The 17,698-nt window shown below is 39.8% G+C and overlaps 1 protein-coding gene across 1 annotated transcript in view; it reads right to left on the bottom strand.

The window, feature by feature from the left end:
* The window catches only part of Akap9 (A-kinase anchoring protein 9), a 138,315-nt gene that overhangs the window by 41,081 nt on the left and 79,536 nt on the right, over positions 1-17,698 (bottom strand). Inside the window, 4 exon segments of the mRNA XM_051152007.1 lie at positions 2,185-2,304; positions 3,232-3,464; positions 5,910-6,122; positions 6,968-7,130. Of these exon segments, the coding sequence (XP_051007964.1) occupies positions 2,185-2,304; positions 3,232-3,464; positions 5,910-6,122; positions 6,968-7,130 (729 nt within the window).

Consider the following 17,698-nt stretch of genomic DNA (forward strand, 5'->3'; position numbering starts at 1 on the left):
AGTGGAGCCTTAATCTATGTTTTGGGGTACTCCATCCTTAATTCTGGCAAGTAGAGGAGAAAGAATGGAAAGAGAAGACTAGTGGATGCTAGGATAATACAAAGCTCCCAAAAGACTTAATGGAATGCCGCTGAGTATTTGAGCAGGTGCAGACAGGAGTGACTTCTAGAGGGTCAAGAGGTGCTAGGGAGCCTTCACAACAACACCTTAAATGGTGCAGAGGGTAAAAACCGAGGCAGATGTTGGGAGTTGGTCTGGTGCTATGTATTCTGATGCTAATTTCTGGCCTCCAAGAACTGGTTGCTACCCAGATGAATACATCCTCAAGTACATGGTCTTGGTTGTGTGCACCTTGTTCTACCTAGTTTAACGTTCTGGGACTTGGGGTCTCAGAGGGACCAGGAGGCTGTGAGGAGGAGGGAGAGGGACCAGGAGGCTATGAGGAGGAGGAGGGAGAGGGACCAGGAGGCTGTGAGGAGGAGGAGGGAGAGGGACCAGGAGGCTGGGAGGAGGAGGAGGGAGAGGGACCAGGAGGCTGGGAGGAGGAGGAGGGAGAGGGACCAGGAGGCTGTGAAGAGGAGGAGGAAGAGGGACCAGGAGGCTGTGAGGAGGAGGGAGAAGGACCAGGAGGCTGTGAGGAGGAGGGAGAGGGACCAGGAAGCTGGGAGGAGGAGAGAGAGGGACCAGAAGGTGTAGCAGCAGGAGGAGAAGCAGGAAGCGGCCCAGACAAGAACGATTATGGCAAGTAACATGGGTGTGGACCTGGGAAATAGCAAAATAGCTTAGTGGGTTGCTATCTGCTCAGTTATGGTGCTTTAAAGCTCATTTCAATCTAAAAGGTCTCTGTCTTGATTATTTGGGAACTAACTAGTGCAGAGAAGACCTCTAGAGCCTAATATTCTCTTCCCCAACAGACAGAGGAGATGGAAACCTCCCGGGAACATATTCAGAAGAGAATGGAATGACTTATTGTATTCATTCGTGCGTGTGTGTGTGTGTGTGTGTGTGTGCGCGCGCGCGCGCGCGCGCGCGCGCGTGCATGCGCGTTGTGCGCACGCGTGCGCATGTGCATGTGTGTGTGAACATGTGCCATAGCACACATATGGAAGTCAGAGAACTAGTGGCAGGAGTTGGTTCCTTACTTCCACTTTCTAGGAACAGGTTGTTTGCCCTGGCAGCAAGTGCTTTTATGCATTGTCTTAGGGTTGCCGCTGCTGTGATGAAAGACCATGGCCAGAAGCAAGTTCAGGAGGACAGAGTTGATTTGAGTTTCACTTCCATTGCGTAATCTGTCACTGAAGGAAGTCAGGACAAAAACTCAAACAGGCCTGCCTGCAGGAGCTGATGAAGAGGCCATGGAGGGCTGAGAGCTCTTTTTACTGGCTTGCTCCTCATGGCTTGCTCAGCTGGCTTTCTTATAGAACCCAAGGCCACAAGCCCAGGGCTGGCACCACCCACAATGGGCTGGGCCCTCTCACATCAATCACTAATTAAGAAAACATTTTATGGCCAGATTATGCAGGCATCTTGTCAATTGAGGTTCCCTCTTTTCAGGTAACTCTAGCCTGTGTCAAGCTGACATAAAATTAGCCAACACAAACTGGGCACAGTGGCACACATCTGTAATCCCAGCACTTGGGGAGGCAGAGACAGGTAGATCTTTATGAGTTCGAGGCCAGCCTTGTCTACAAAACAAACCCAGAACAACCAAGGCTACACAGAGAAACCCTGTCTCGAAACAAACAAACAAACAAACAAAAATTAGCCAGTATACAGCACTCAGTCATCTTGCCAGTCTGCAAATAGCCACGAATCATTTTTATCAGAAGTGAGAATAGAGAAATGAACAAGGATGTTTATTTAGTGTACTGTGTAAAGAAATGGGAGTTATTCTAAATTTCAAACTGCCCCCACACCCAGTAGCGGGAATCAAACACAGGGTTTCAAAAATGCTAGGTAAGCACTCTAACTGTTATACATTCTCAGTCTAATACAATATATTTTCATAGTTAACAGGATATATATATATATATATATATATATATATATATATGAATAATATGTTTTTTGATTTTTAAGATTTACATGCTACATAAAGAATCCGCTCGAGTTTTTGAGGATGTCTTATTTTATACTCAAGATACAAATAAATCCAAGGGTGGCTATAACATCAGGGGTCCTTACCTCTCTGGTTTGGTGCTTACTCACAGGCTGAAATCGGGGCACAACCTTAAGTTGCTCCTCCAGCTTCTGTATTTCCTGTTGGAATACATCTCTCTCATGTTCTCTATCTATTGCTTGTTCCTGAAATTTAATGATAATGATAATAGTGATTACAATGAAAACAATAAGGATAATAATAATAGGTTGGGCATGGCGGCACATATCTTTAGTACTTGAGAATCAAAGGCGGGTGGATTTTTTGAGTTTGAGGTCAGTCTGGTCTACCTAGCAGGTTCTACACCAACCAGAATTTCATAGTGAGACTCTGTCTAAAAAACAACAATAAAAAACTATAAGGCTTATGAAATCAAATTTATTATTTACTTAACACTTATTGTCTCTATTATTTCTCATGTCCCTTTAGCTAGAGGTGTAAAGATAGTGGGCAGATATAGAAGCACTCCAAACCACAGAGGCTTAAAAAGACAACACTTAGAGCAGATGACTTAACCCTGAAAATATAAAATGTAAGCAACTGATTCTTGGACAAGTTTATGAAACCCTAAAGATGAGGTGCTGTGAGAAAAGAAAGAATCAATGAAATTTTGGGCGAGAGCAGAGCATGGCCAGCATGACAGCTGTGCCAGTCCCAGTGCCAAGTGCCACAGTGGGAGCTAGCTGTCTGATGATCTGTGCAGGGAGCAGTTGCAGCTCTTGGAATTCTCATCTGTTTTGGCTATTAGCTAAAGGAAAAACTAGAAAAAGCTTAACTTTGAATTTGGAAAACCTCACTGCTCACAAACTGATGTACTTTTAATTTGTCTTTAAAAAAATTCATATACTACTTAATTTTTTTTTCTGCTGCTGTTGCAAGGAATTTAGCTCAGAGACTCCAAATATTAAGCAAGCTTGGATTGTATTTCTGAGCTACATCTCCAGCCCTAGTGGCCACCCATCCACCCAACCACACGCTCATCCATACATCCATCCACCCACCCTCCCATTCATATCTGTCCATCCAACCAACCAAGAGATGGGTTTAAAATGTAGCAAGATGAAGACACTTACATCTAAAAATTTTCTCATTTTTTCCAGCTGTTTTTCCAGTGCTTGGCTTTGCTGCCTTAGATCTATGAGTTCGGCGTTTTTCTCTCGCTCCAACTCTATGAACCTAGTAACTTGTTCTTCAACATCTGTCTCTAGAGCTTTCACTTGCTTCTGCAGGTCACCACGCACTTTTTCAGCTTGACACTGTACTTCCAGCTTTTCCTTCATTAGTTTTTCTGTCTCCTGTAGAAATTCTGTTTACAAATGTGACAGTACATTTAAATTACGATTCATGTTGTTATGATAATGAAGTCACTGACTACTATTTTTAAACTTTATATTCATGAAATAAAGGCTGAGAATTACTTTAAATACATTAAAAAGTAAATACTCTGTAGACCAGGCTGGCCTCGAACTCACAGAGATCTGCTTGCCTGTGCCACCAGAGTGCTGGGATTTGCCTGAGTCTCTTAGGAAAGAATGGAGATCGACTTCAGTACATTATGAAATCCACAAGCTCCTCATAGTTATTATTAAAATAATTTATGGCTTGTCAATACTTTAAAAATAAAAATTAAATAATGCTTGGGGGAAAAGTAAATGCTCTCTTCTGGAAATGTCAAAGTATTTTACTCCTATACAAGAAAGCAAACTACTAGTAATAAAATTATAAAGAATTAACAAAAATGAGAATTCCTATTGCAAAAAGATATTTTTGTTTAAACAACATAGTAACAAAACAATACATTTTCATGATTAAAAAAAAAGAACAAAGTTCAACTGAATTAAAACAGACAATGCTGATCACATGTTTAATCACAGGCAGCACCGACTCTATTCCTAAACCATAAAGCTACCTTTATGTGCAATCACAATGAGCACAGCAGGCAAATGCTGTAAATCTTTAACCAAGAAAAGGGGAAGAGGAAAGAGGAAGGTGGCTACAAATAGAATTTCTGGTTACTCTGATGTTTTATTATGTTAGATCCACATTCATGAACTACCTTTTCACGTTTGCATGATGCACTGTGCGTCCAGGGAACACAGCGCGCATGGAGATGGGGTGGCTAGTGTATCAAGAGCGGACTGTGACATCTGATAAGATGGCCTTCAGTTTTGTTATGTGAGCAACTGGAGATGAGATGAAGACATGTAGAGAATAGTGTCTGGAGTACAGAAAGGACTGTGACGATTAGCTGTCGTTAATGTAGCGAGGAAGTACAGACAGAAAAAAAAAAAAAAAAAAAAACAAAGAGGAAGGACCTTCTAGGATCTTTATAGTAACTGATGTGCCAACATGTATTCAGATCTGAGACCTATAGAAATCATCTTTCTTCTAAAATAATACCATTATTAGAATTATTAGATGTTAATATCAAAATAAGTCAGCCACAAAGTTTCTTAGTAAATTCACTGATTGACTTGCTACCATCATCTCATGAACTTTTTTGTTCTGTAAGGAACACTCTGGAAAACTTGAGTCCAAAGAATTTAATGTACTCATAAAACAAAAATAGTTTGTTTCTTAAAGTTAATCAATAATTTTCTTTGAAAAAAAAACAAAACAAAACAAACCAAGATGGTTTTGGGCTCTGTACAAAAACAGATGAAATAAGATGATGGTGACATGAACCTCAGGTGTTAAAAGCCAATCAAAACATGTTTTAATTATAAACTAAGCTGTGTTACTGTTGAAAAGAAAAATTGTTAAGTATGAAAGAAACACAACAGAGAAAATGTAAAATTAGAAATGTTAGTTAGTTGAAAATCAAGGGTCACCCAAATTTTTAGTTTTGAGTCTACTACTCAGCAACAGTGCATGCGACTCTGCACACACCTGCTCCGGGTGCTGCATCGACTGCAGCAGCTATTGGCCCTACGAGAGTGAAAACAAAACAGAAAACAAAAACAGTTATGCCTTCTACTTCCTCAAATGGGATAACACATAGCTGCACATAAAAAGCTTATGTCACTGGTTACCACCAATACCCACCGTTCTATGTCTCTTGCATATTCGGTATGTGTGACATGAGATCTTTTAATCTTAAAAATTCTAGCCCTAACCCTGTGCCAAACTAATCTGAGTACCCCCTCAGGGGAAAAAAATGTTGCATTTGTAAGTTGGTAAAGCTAGAGAAACTCCAAACTTATAGAGCCCAGCTGTGCATTTAAAATTAAAGAGGGTGTGGTAAACAGGATTCAAAGTCCATGCTCACAAAGACAAGTGTTTACCACTCAACAAGCTTCTACTTCAAGATGTAAGCATTAATCAGTATGAAGCTGTCTCTTCTGGGTCTCCCTGGGCTGCAAGCCACACTGCCTACAGCTACTGTGGCCAGCAGCAGACCAGTGCTCACGGCACGCTCACCTCCTCTCTCTCACTAAAAGAACTCTGCTGTACCCACGTCAAAGACACACAGCCTCATTACTTGTCGTGTTTACTTTTGATACATATGTTTGAGCATGAATAAATAATCTTCGTTTCCTATTAATAGTTAATAGCCTTAAAAGGCAAAATATAAAATATGAGTCCATGGTAATAGCTAATAACACAATTGCCTTAAAGTATATTTTTGTAGGATTTTTCAAGTTTGTTTATAAAATAAATGAATCGTGGCCCTGAAGAGGATGATCAGTCATATGAGCATCTGAAGAATAGAAACAGAGGATGAGCTACAGGAGGAAGTCTCGGTACGTACGCTGTTCCGCTGGGCCGGCCTCTGCCCTCATGGCCTCCCTCTGCCTGGACAGCAGCTCTCGCTCCTCATGCATCTGCTGTTGCTCTGACTCTAGTTCATGCAGCCTGCTGCTCAGACATAACAGCTCTTGCTCAAGACGATCTATTATATCAGTTTTTTCCTGAATTTGCCTTTCAAAAAGAGTTTTTTCATCTGAATAACCGTCAATGACACCTATAAGACACAATGTAAGGAAATGGGATTGTTTCTGATTTAAATTCACCATCATCAGGCTTTGGTTTTTTTTGAGACAGAGTCTTACTATTATACTCTAAGCTAGCCTTGAACATTGTGATCCCCCTGCCTCAGCCTTTTGAGTATTGAGATAGCAGATATGTGGATCTAGGCCAAGCTTATCATTATATTTTGATACTAACAATAGAAAACATGCTATTAGTAAAATTTTAAATCACTTCATCCTATTAAAAGCCTTATACTGAACTTTACTGTCACAGACACAATGGAGTCTTTTTCTTGTTTACACTATGTGTAAACATGAGATTTCCCTAAAATGTCTAGAACTTTGCTATCCTAAAGTACCACAACACACATGTACCTCAGTTATCAATCAAACAGACAGAAATAAACAGGCTCCTGGGAGCTTAACTACATCAGATGCTTGTGAATTGAATTACATTTTAAATATAGCAGAGGAGGCTGATATTTTAAGCAGTTCTAGAAGGCCAGCCCCATCCACAGCCCAGGGGAGCAGAGGAGGGCTGTAGAGGCTTACAGCCTGCGAGAAACATTTAGTTATGACCCTGTACCATTCAGGGAACAGCTTTGTCATCAGCTTTCACATTAGTACCTGACAATCACTATCATCTAGGTGTGAATCTATAATTTTTAATACTATCTCTAATTCTACACATTCTTTTTATAGTGTGTGTGTGTGCATTCTTAAAATTGTAATTGCCTAGGGAAACTCTGAGGACAAACTACAACTGTCTTTCAATGGCCACTTTAAATCAGACTGTGTTTACAAACTGGCTCTGCCGTGGCCACAGGCAGGGGCTTACTCTCAGCTTTACTGAGCTCCACAGCCAGCTGCTCTCGGGCCCTGGACTCCTCATGAAGGCGCTCTTGCAGTTCTTCTTGGCACCGAAGTGATTCTGTTGCCTCTTGTTTTTGTCTAAATGACTCACGCATCAACTCCGTCTGTGTAACCTTCGCATGTTCAAGCTAAACCAGGAAGGCAAGAAGACACAAAGGAAGAGAAGTTTGGAAATTTAGCATCATTTCTCATAAAAAAGCAAAAAACTAAGAAAGGATCTCAATAGAGACATCTTATTAAATTACAGGCAAATGCTTGCAACGTGTTAGCTGTACGTTGGGTAAGTCACAGCAGACACATTTGCTTCTTACTTTAAATCAGTGGACAGATATTCGATCATACAAAGTTGGGGTTAGGGCTAGCAAAGCAAAGCTCTCACTGTATTTGCTACAGACCTGCAGGTAACTATGTGGTCTAGGACAAATATTCAACATTAAACTGTTAATTTCTTCAGTACTGACTGTACAATTTGGTAGACTAATATATAGCATCAAAAGCAAAAATCAGAGATGCAATAAATGAAATTATAACATCTTCTTATTAAACTAAAAGATTTGTACTTCAAAGAATTTGTAAAAACTTTAAAGCTTCTGAAGATATTCCACTTATTAAAAACCCTTGGATGGCAGAAACACTAAAAACCTAGTGCCGTTTGAATGCTATGAGCATATGCATTCCTGGACACTTTGTAAAGACAGCAGTGCAGGCCTGAGCCACAGCTCTCAAGCAGGATGAAAACAGGTCAATGCTACTGAGTCAGCTGTGGGAAACCACGAAAGGCACTGTCCCTGCTTTTGTCAGTTCCTCCTTGTTTGTCCTAGCATGAGTCTGAAGTCTTCAGGAAACAAGTGGCTGTATGCATCAGCAATAGGATTCCAGCAAGCCTTGGGCATCTGTTAGGTTTATATGGGCTCTGTGCATCTCAAAATTATAACTACCAGGCTTTTAGTGTAAAATATAAGCAAATATAGTGGTTTCTAGCTTAGACACCAGTAATGTATTAAAAATACCTTGATACTTATATATAATTCTAAATGCATTATCATATATATATAATTATACATATATAATTAATATGTTGATATAATATAATTAAAATATGATACTCAATATTACTTCTGTTTTTCACTTGAGTATTTTACCATAAAATATAGAATGAACTGTCACTAAAGCTTAAAGTTATGCTAAGTCGGTGATTCTTAGCCTTCCTATTGCTGTGACCCTCAGATTTGTGGTGAGCCCAACCATAAAACTAGTTTTTGTTGCTACCTCATGACTATATTTTGCTGTTATGAATTGTAATAAAAATATGTTTTCCAATGGGCAACCCCTGTGACAGGGTTGTTCTACTCCCAAAGAGTCTGCAACCCATAGGTTGAGCACTGCTGCTTTAAGTAAATGTCCAAAATACCCAAATGAATTATTCTTTTTTTAATAGGATGTTTAAAAATCACTGAAAACATTATTTCAATAAGAATTCATATGAAATGGAAACCATTATCACCAAAAAAGGATACAATTTTATATAAATACTTTTACTTATTATTATTATTATTATTATCATCATTGTCATTATCATTAGTTTTTTCAAGACAGTGTCTCTCTGTTTTAGCCTTGGCTGTCCTGGACTCGCTTTGTAGACCAGGCTGGCCTTGAACTCACAGCGATCTGCCTGCCTCTGCCTTCCAGAGTGCTGGGATTACAGGCGTGAGCCACCATGCCTGGCCAAACACTTTTACTTTTAACTAGGAAAGGATTTATTCTTTTAAAATATAAAATACTGTATTTTTTGGGCCATTAGATGCATTTTCTCCCCACCAAAAGTGGGAGGGAAATTAGGGAGTACCTTATGGTCCAACTGCTGTTCTTACTGCTTTTTTTTGTTTGTTTGTTTGTTTTACTGCTCTAAAAACTGGGTGTGTCTTATGGTCTTTAACTCCAAAAAGTACGGAACACATTCATTTAGATTGTAAAGACACATGACCATAAAGTATGAGCTCATCATTATACAAGTGCCCTTTGAGTTTACCTGAACTCGTATTCCCAAAAGTATCCATCCCATCTGCATATGCACATGTGCCCCTCCCCCAGTAAATGATCTAATTGTTATCTAATAAAAGTGTGAACTCTCTGAGTTCAAGCCATAACCAAAATAGGTGCGTTTCTTTCCATATTTCAAGTTTATTATAGAAATTCAACAAACAACATACAATCCTGCTTTCAATGAGTAAACTGCCAAACCTTTGCTTTTATATCTCATTTCACAAGATCTAAGCTAAGATAGCTAGCTAGTGTGACAGTGCATTTAAAGATTTACAATGAACACAAGAAAAAGAGAGCAAAAAGTAGAACCAATCAACCAGAATAAAACTATCAAACAAATTAGACTTACGATAGCATGCTAGGATCCAAACCTCACTGGGATAAAAGATCCTCTTCCAGTTTTTACCTAAATAATTTATACTTAAGTTTCTACCTCCCAGGTGGGTATGATTGACTCCTACTATGTGCAAAATAATAAATACCTACATCTATATAAAATCAAATCTAGAGCTTTTACATTTAACAAACAGCACTGTAATGTGGGTAAAACATTAGTCACTTTAAAAATTGTTGGTGAGGTAGCAAAACTTCTGAAAATGATCTGGCATGTTAAATATTAGCTAGGATTTATAGTTAAAGCCATAAAAGTTATAAAAATGCTGAACAGCCTATAGAGAATGTTCAGAACACATTAAAAGAGCTTACGAACTGGAAATGGTGAACACGCAGGCATTTTTATACTAAACATTTGGACTTAGCAGTGTTTACAAAGTACTTTCCCTTTTAAAAGCTGAAAAGGTCATTTCTCTATAGAATTTATAGGCTTATTAAAACAGAAAGTAAGTCCTCGGGGCAGGGAAAAAAAAAAAATACAGAACACAAGCTCCTTTTCCCTTGTCTAGAGCTACAGCCAATAGGGCAATTGATTACAAGTATGTTCTAACTGGCTTAGCAACTCACTAGGCAGCTCGAGACAGCACACTACCCTTTCTCTCAAATACAGTCATTCTATTTTTAATTTTGGATCAGTATTACACATAGACACAGAATCTTACGAACAGGAAGGAGTAGCTTGACTGGCACCGGAGAAATGTACTATTTATCTCATTCTACTATTTGAAGTCAAAAGCAGCTAAGTTGGAATTTTAGGAGAAAATTCAGCCCTTCCACGCACCTCAGGTGTATGAGCAGCTAACACTGTAACAATAGCAAAGGGACGGGTCCATTTAAGCTCTATAAAAACAATCATGCTTTCACCTCATTACGGTTTACTACATTTCTAAAGTACTATTGCATACTTACTGAATAAGGAGGGGAAGGCAGTGAAATTTTAGAAGTAAGTTTTAATATGTGTCCATTTCTTTTGTGATTAAAATGAAAAATAGACGTGTTGATAATTACTGAGTTATTTTCATCCAAATGTCCAGACAGAGGATAAGGATGTGGCAAAGGCACTCGCGATTCAACTTCATAAATGTCTTCCTCCTGTTCTTCCAAGCAAGAGCCACTGTGCTGGACAGCGGCCAAATAGGTCCTGAAAGAATCCATTCTAGGTAAAGCTGCCAAGCTTCTTTGTCTGTTCCCTCAGGTTTCTTTTATTAAGACATCCTATTCTAGCACAAGTTTTCTTTCTAGTATTCACAAGTAAAACTAACTCATATAAATGGAATAAAAAGATAAAAAAGTTCAGCTTAAAAAACAAAAAAAAAAAAAAAAAAAAAAAAAAAAAAAAAAAAAAAAAAAAAAAAAAAAAACAAAAAACAAAAAAAACAAAAACAAAAAAAAACCAACGCAAAATTCAAACAAGTCCATCAAGTCAAAACCAAACAAAAGCAAAAAGTTACAACGCAACAAACAAAACACAGTCCCGGTTAGAACAAGTAAACCCTTGACAAATGAAAAGAATAAAACTATAAAGACCCAATTAGCCGAGCACTAGAGCTGCTCTTGGTATCTAATGTGCCGGTGGTAATAGGCAAGCTTTCCTAGCAGATCTTGGCAGGCAAGGTCAGCGTGTACATCTCCATGGCAGCACTCTTGAGAAATGCAGCTGAACTCTCCTCGCTGTTCAAAAGGAAAAGCTCTGAACTGAGCTATTCAAATAACCTCCAGGCTGAGCCAAAGTCTCAGTCAGCTTCCCCTGAGGAACAGGCCAGAGCTGAGGGTGTGGCTAAGTGTCTGTTCCTTCAGGTACACTGACAGTGGAATGTGAGTACGCCCACACAAAAGCCTGCCTAACAGGAGCCAAGCTCCACGTCAGAGCTTTGAAAAGGGTATTTAGACAAGTTTATAATGCTTTGCAGGATTAAGCTGGTGTTTTTCCATCACACTAAAAAGTTGCTTTAAGAATATAAAATAGAAAGTATGCTTATGTTCACATTACTAATTCAGGAGTACAAAATATTTCTGAAAAACTGAATTAGAACTTGGTTGGTATTTCCTTAGAAAAGGCATTTAAGAAGCCACTGGCCTATAAATGTTTTGGTTATAATGTTTTCACAGGTCCTAGAGTGCATGTTAAGAACAACTTTCTTTTTAAGGCTATGTTGTATATGGTAATTGCTAAACACATTTCTTTCAGCAGCCTGTGAACCTTGACTAGCATGTTAAGGGCCAAGCTGTGATAACAGCAGTCTCCAGGGCCTCCAGAACCTTAAGCAAAAGTAAGTGAGACAGTGAGTGACTCAGAATCTTACAAGATAATTAACTTAGAAAATATTCTTCATAATTAGATTCTCAGCAATCAAAGATGCTTTAAATAAAAGACATTCATTTTGATGTTTTTGTTTTCAATTTTGTAACTAAAACAACAAAAAATCTTTAAATGGAAAAATCTATACTAAAGCAATGAGGTAATACCATCAAAATTTTGTTTTACAGTCACTCTCATTACAGAGTCTGTGCTGGTATTCAAGTTCTTCCCAGCAAATTAATTAATAAGCAGGAAAACCAACAACAACAACAACAACGAGAGAGAGAGAGAGAGAGAGAGAGAGAGAGAGAGAGAGAGAGAGAGAGAGAGAGAGAGAGAGAGAGAGATTTTTCTATAGGAAGCCCAGAAACCTAAGCCTCTGGTTTGGTAACAGCAAACGAGAGGTCTTCACATGTTGGTGATTCTTGTTTATTACAGATGCTTATACACTCAAGTTAGTTGGAGAAGAAATCTTATCATCTATACAAGATGGAGGAATAACCAACCCAATTAGTAGTGGTGTCCAAGACACCTGCTTCTATGTTTCTCAAAGATGGATCTGTGGGCTAAATGGTCTATTAAGATTTTGCTTTGTTTTTGTTACACTTTAAATATAATAATTTTACCATCAAGGTGTTTCCAACTTGCTTAGCATTGGTAGAACTCTTTAAGTAATTATGCAGGATTTAGTTCTCCCTTAAACAAGTTAAATAAGTAAAAGCAACAAACATGTTTACAATTTGAAAGCAATACTTTATAGAGAAAAAAGGTTAAGTTTCACAAGGTATAATTTTATCTAAGGTTTTGTTTTGGAGGAAAGTAATAAGCTCTATCCTATAAATTAATTTATATTTACTATGTATTAATCCTTGATCATCTAGAACCTGATGGTAGTCATGCTAGTCTAGATAATTGAGACAAAAAATTGGAGTTACTTTATTTTACTTTTTTTTTATTGTAAGGGTATTCATATGGTTTTTATATGTAAGTTGAATTATACTACCATAATGAATTAAAAAATTTTCTCTAAATTACTTTAAGGTGTGTGTGTGTGTGTGTGTGTGTGTGTGTGTGTGTGTATGTGTGTGCACGTTCATGTGAATTGTTGTTCCTTTTTTATTATTACTTTATTTTACGTATATGGGTGTTTTGGCTGTATGTTTGTGGACTACATCTTTGCTGGTGCCCACAAGGCTGGAAGAGGGTATCAGGCTAGCTGGGATTACATATGATTGTGAGCTTCTATGTTACTGCTAGGCATCAAATCCCAGGCAACAAATCCCAGGCCTGTGAAAGAGCAACAGGTGCTCTTAACCATGGAGTCATCTCTCCAGCCCCTTATTGTTTCTTACCTTGATCTGTGCTCTTGGTTAAAAAAAAAAAAAAATGCTTCTTAGAGACTTTTGTTTTATATAAATAGAAGCAAGGTGTGCCTTCTAAAAATGGACAAAAGCAATAGAGCTTATTTTGCACTATTTTAATCAAGGGTCTTCTTCCTGAATTTAATACCAAGTGTGGTTTATAAGACTAATCCTTGAAGGAAATTATAGTTTCAAATTCCTAGGAATAATGGCATTTCTACTTATGTACTCTCCAAACTTCAGGCTATCAAGAGAGTATCTTTATTTGGATGTACGATACCTTCCATGATTTCCCATATTTCAAAACCCCTGCACTAAAATGCAGTGTCTATGAAACGGAACCCATGATTCACTCCTCTCATGTCTCAAGGATTCAGACCTCAGGTACTTCCTTCATTATTACGCACCTTCTCCAGTGGATTATATTCAATTTCTAAACACACGGCACATCAATTTCCACCTGCTAAAACTTCACCTCCGTCGCGTCTCACCTGGAATGCTCTGAGTCTCCCGTCTTTCCATATTTGGTACCTCTTTCCTCACCACCTTCCTGCCCATCGCCCATCACATGACCGTTTCAGGAACATCTCTAAAACAGACACTTGATACCATTTTCCTGCTGCCATATCTGACTTACGCACTATGTCTCTTCAATTTAATTCACAAGGGACTCTGACCTGTGGTCATCCCCTGTTCATCAGCCTTCACCTTTACCACACTAGTGTCTCATGCTCCGCCCTAGGTGCTTGGTATAGTACACAACTCTCTACTACTGCTTAAAAAGGACACACCAAGCCAGGCAACTGTCACAATTTTTCTTCTCGATCACACACTTAATCTTTATTCTCCACTTCCCTTCAAGTCATTCTCTCTTGAATCAGGCTTCCATTTCTGCTATTCCATTGAAATGGTTCTTGAAGGGTCCCCAATGATGGCAGTATTTCTTTTTCTTTTCTTTTTTTTTTTCGAGACAGGGTTTCTCTGTGTAGCTTTGGCCATCATGGACTCGCTTTGTAGACCAGTCTGGCCTCGAACTCACAGCGATCCGCCTGCCTCTGCCTCCCGAGTGCTGGGATTAAAGGCATGTGCCACCACGCCCGGCTTTAACTTTTTTTTTTTGATGGCAGTATTTCAAAGCCCAGCTTCCAGCCTGCACTCACATTACCACCAGTGCTGGCTGACAGTGAGTCATCTCATTCCTGTGCAGGGGACGGAAGTCCTACTGACTAAGAACATGGGCCCTGAGGTTAAACTGCCTGAGTTCTGAGTATAACTCCACAACCTGACTGTTAACTGGGTAAGCGACTTCTCCAGTTTGTTTCTGTGCTTCTGTCCTGCAAGTACAGCCATCACACACCAGTACTGCAGTCTATCTTTAGCTAAGGGACACAGTGTTGGCTTTGAAAACTGAGAATCTCACCTATCCAAAGATGGAAAAGAATCTCCTTTAAGCAATGAATATGTAAATTGTACTTCTATACAATGCAATATTCCTCATTTACAAAAAGAAACACACACACAAAAAAAACTATCATTACACACAACATAGAGGAATTGAATCATAAGCACAATTTGTTAAAGCGCCTGAAAGCCAACTTGAAAGTTCAAACTAGCCAAGGGTCTAGCCGGGATGGTGGAGGGGCACATGAGATCACATCCTTATCTGAGGAGCTAGTCATCTTTTATGGCTGCTAGGAGGGAAAGTCAGTTTTCTTTAGGGGTGTGGTCTCTGGGATGGCCCCACACCCATCAGTATATGGGCAGCACTAACTGGGTTGTTTGTTATTTAAAATGGGTGTGTGTGTGTGTGTGTGTGTGTGTGTGTGTGTGTGTGTACTGTGTATTAAGTCAGACACTGTAGCAGGAAAATGGTATGAAGTATCTGTTTTAGAGATGTTCCTGAAACAGTAATATGACGGGTGATGGGCTGGAAGGTGGTGAGGAAAGAGGTACCAAATATAGCCAGGCATAGTGGAACACATCTATTTAATCCCAGCACTCAGGGAGGCAAAGGCATAGGCAGGCAGATCACTGTGAGTTAGAGGCTAGCCTGGTCTACAAAGTGAGGAGTTCAGGACAGCCAAGGCTATACCAAGAAACACTTGACTTGGGGATGGGGTGGGGTGGGGTGAGGTGGCATAGGTACTAAATGAGGAATGGGAGACTCAGAACTTCCCAGGTGAGAAGTGATGGAGATGAGATTTGGCAGGTGGGAACTGATTTGGGGTGTGTTTATGGGTTAACAGACATTGATGTAATCCACTGGAGGAGGTGCATGAGAGGAAGGGAGCACCTCAGGTCTGAATCCTTGACGGGTAAGGTTAATGGAGAAATACATCATCACTAGACAAAAGGTTAGTAAAACTGAAATGGTTTGCATTTAGTTAGCAGAATTATCCTAGTGTAACTTTATAGCTTCACAGTCACAGCGTGAGTATGCACAGTGTACAGGACAAGGGCCACACTTCTGCAGCTTTTCTGTGAGTCTACAGTTATTTTAAAATGAAAAAATTAAAAGCTCTTAGTGACTCTACACCTCGAAAGGAGTTAACAAAGTTCTCTATCGTCTGGTTTCTGAATCACTCTGATCTCCTTTCCCACACTACCTTTACACTTTGCTCCAGTTATAATGCTCTGCCAGATGCACCGCACGGCCTTCAGTCCTGTTCCTCTGTGGGAATGTCTTTCCATTTACTGGTCTGATATAGTCTCCTTTGGTTCCCCCCACCCCCCCAACATACACACACAAAAGAATCATTTTATTATTTTATGCACACTAGTGTGCCTGGTGCCCAGAAGAGGGCACTGAATCCCCTGGAACTGGACTTAACAATCGGCTGTGAGCCACCATGTGGGTGCTGGGAATGGAACCTGGGTCCACTGGAAGAGCAGCCCATGCTCTCCGCTGCTCAGCCACCTCTCCAGCCCTCATGTCTTTACTATATTTGCTCCTTATATTGCCAAGAATAACTTCCTTTATTTCCCTGTACACAGCGCTCCGTCCCATCTCATTCTCTCCGTTTTACTTCTTAGCAGTTATCTGACATATGATGTCATTTACTACTGACCAGCTCTGTTAAATAAGCTCTAGAAAGTGGGAGTTTTATCCAACTTGTTTGTATTGTATATCTAAGACCTGGAGTAGTAACTGTTATGTAATATGTACTCAAAACGACGTGATGACATGACTCAGCTGTAGCAGCAAGGTCCCCAGGCACCCCGCCCCCCTGTCAAGGCTGCTCTCTTCTCTAGGTTAAGGCTTCCTCAACAGAACTATTTGTCTGACCTTCTCTTTCAGCACAAGAAGACATCACACCAGTGTCTACCAGTTCTATTTTAGACATTGTTTTAAGAGTGCAAGATAACAAGGTTAAAGCGAAGTATTCCAATATGGAGAAGAAAAAGTTATGGCACATGGAAGGGGAAATATGGCTCCACTTACTTTGCAAAGAGCTTACTTTGTGCCGCTTTAATTGACTGCTAAATACATTCACCATGTTCAAAGTAAATTTAGCTATTACTGATGACATTCTGAAGTTGGTTGTTTAAAGTCATCACTCAGAATTAGTAACGGTGAACAACATTTAGTGGAAAAGAACACTACACAAAGCCCGTTATCACTGCTGACAAGTAAATTCTCCTGAGATAGGTCTCAGTTCTACAGCTGCTTATACTGCATGCCAGCACTTCATTCAAAATACTCTGTAACAGAGCAGGGGGCGCACGCCTTTAATCCCAGCACTTGGGAGACAGAGGCAGGCCTGGTCTAAAAAGTGAGTCCAGGACAGCCAAGGTTACACAAAGAAACACTGTCTCAAAAACCCAACGTATATAACAGATATTGGTAGAGGACTTCAGAGTTTAGTCCAACTGCCTCTAGTTACTGGCCCTCAAATGCCAGTGTGCATCACAGTCATTAGCTGACCAAATAAAGGCCAGGCTGCTGGCTCTCCAGCATGCAGGTCATAGGCATCCTGAGCATGTGCAGCTCACCGGGGCTGTGCTGCTGCTGCTGCTGGGGGCATCTCTGTAGGAGGTCTCTGTCACAGAGTGGCTGCTGCCTGCACACAGCTGAGATTTGCACAATGGCATTTATAAACAATGCAGTCAGAGCAAAGCAACACAGTACTGCCCTGGCACTTTAATAAGCTGAGAAAAACCTGGGCTGAGCCATGGCCAGGCTGTGCTGTACCTCAGGACTCCATCGCCTGGGGAATTGAGTGCTTCAGGTCAATCTCACACTCCTGTGAGCAGCTCACATTATTATCATTATGAGCAAACTCTTCTCTAGCTGCCTATGAAGACAGTAGCCTGTGAGACCTACTTATCACTTGGAATGTCAATTCTTGAGTTAGTTCCCTGAACTTTGGCTAATGATCCAACTCTTTGATCGATAAGTTATAACTTAATGTTACATGAATAACACAAATAAAGCTGGCTTTTATTGGTACCATTTTCTACTCAGCTGTTTGGATGTTAATAAAGAAATATCACTCTTCAGGTTTTGATGTAAGTTGGGACCACTGATGTGATTAGTACCAAATGTCTTACACCTGGCAAGACAATAAATATTTAGGTTTTTAAGAACACTAAATGAAGC

The sequence above is a fragment of the Acomys russatus genome, chromosome 10, assembly GCF_903995435.1.
Source record: "Acomys russatus chromosome 10, mAcoRus1.1, whole genome shotgun sequence".
NCBI lineage: Eukaryota > Metazoa > Chordata > Mammalia > Rodentia > Muridae > Acomys > Acomys russatus.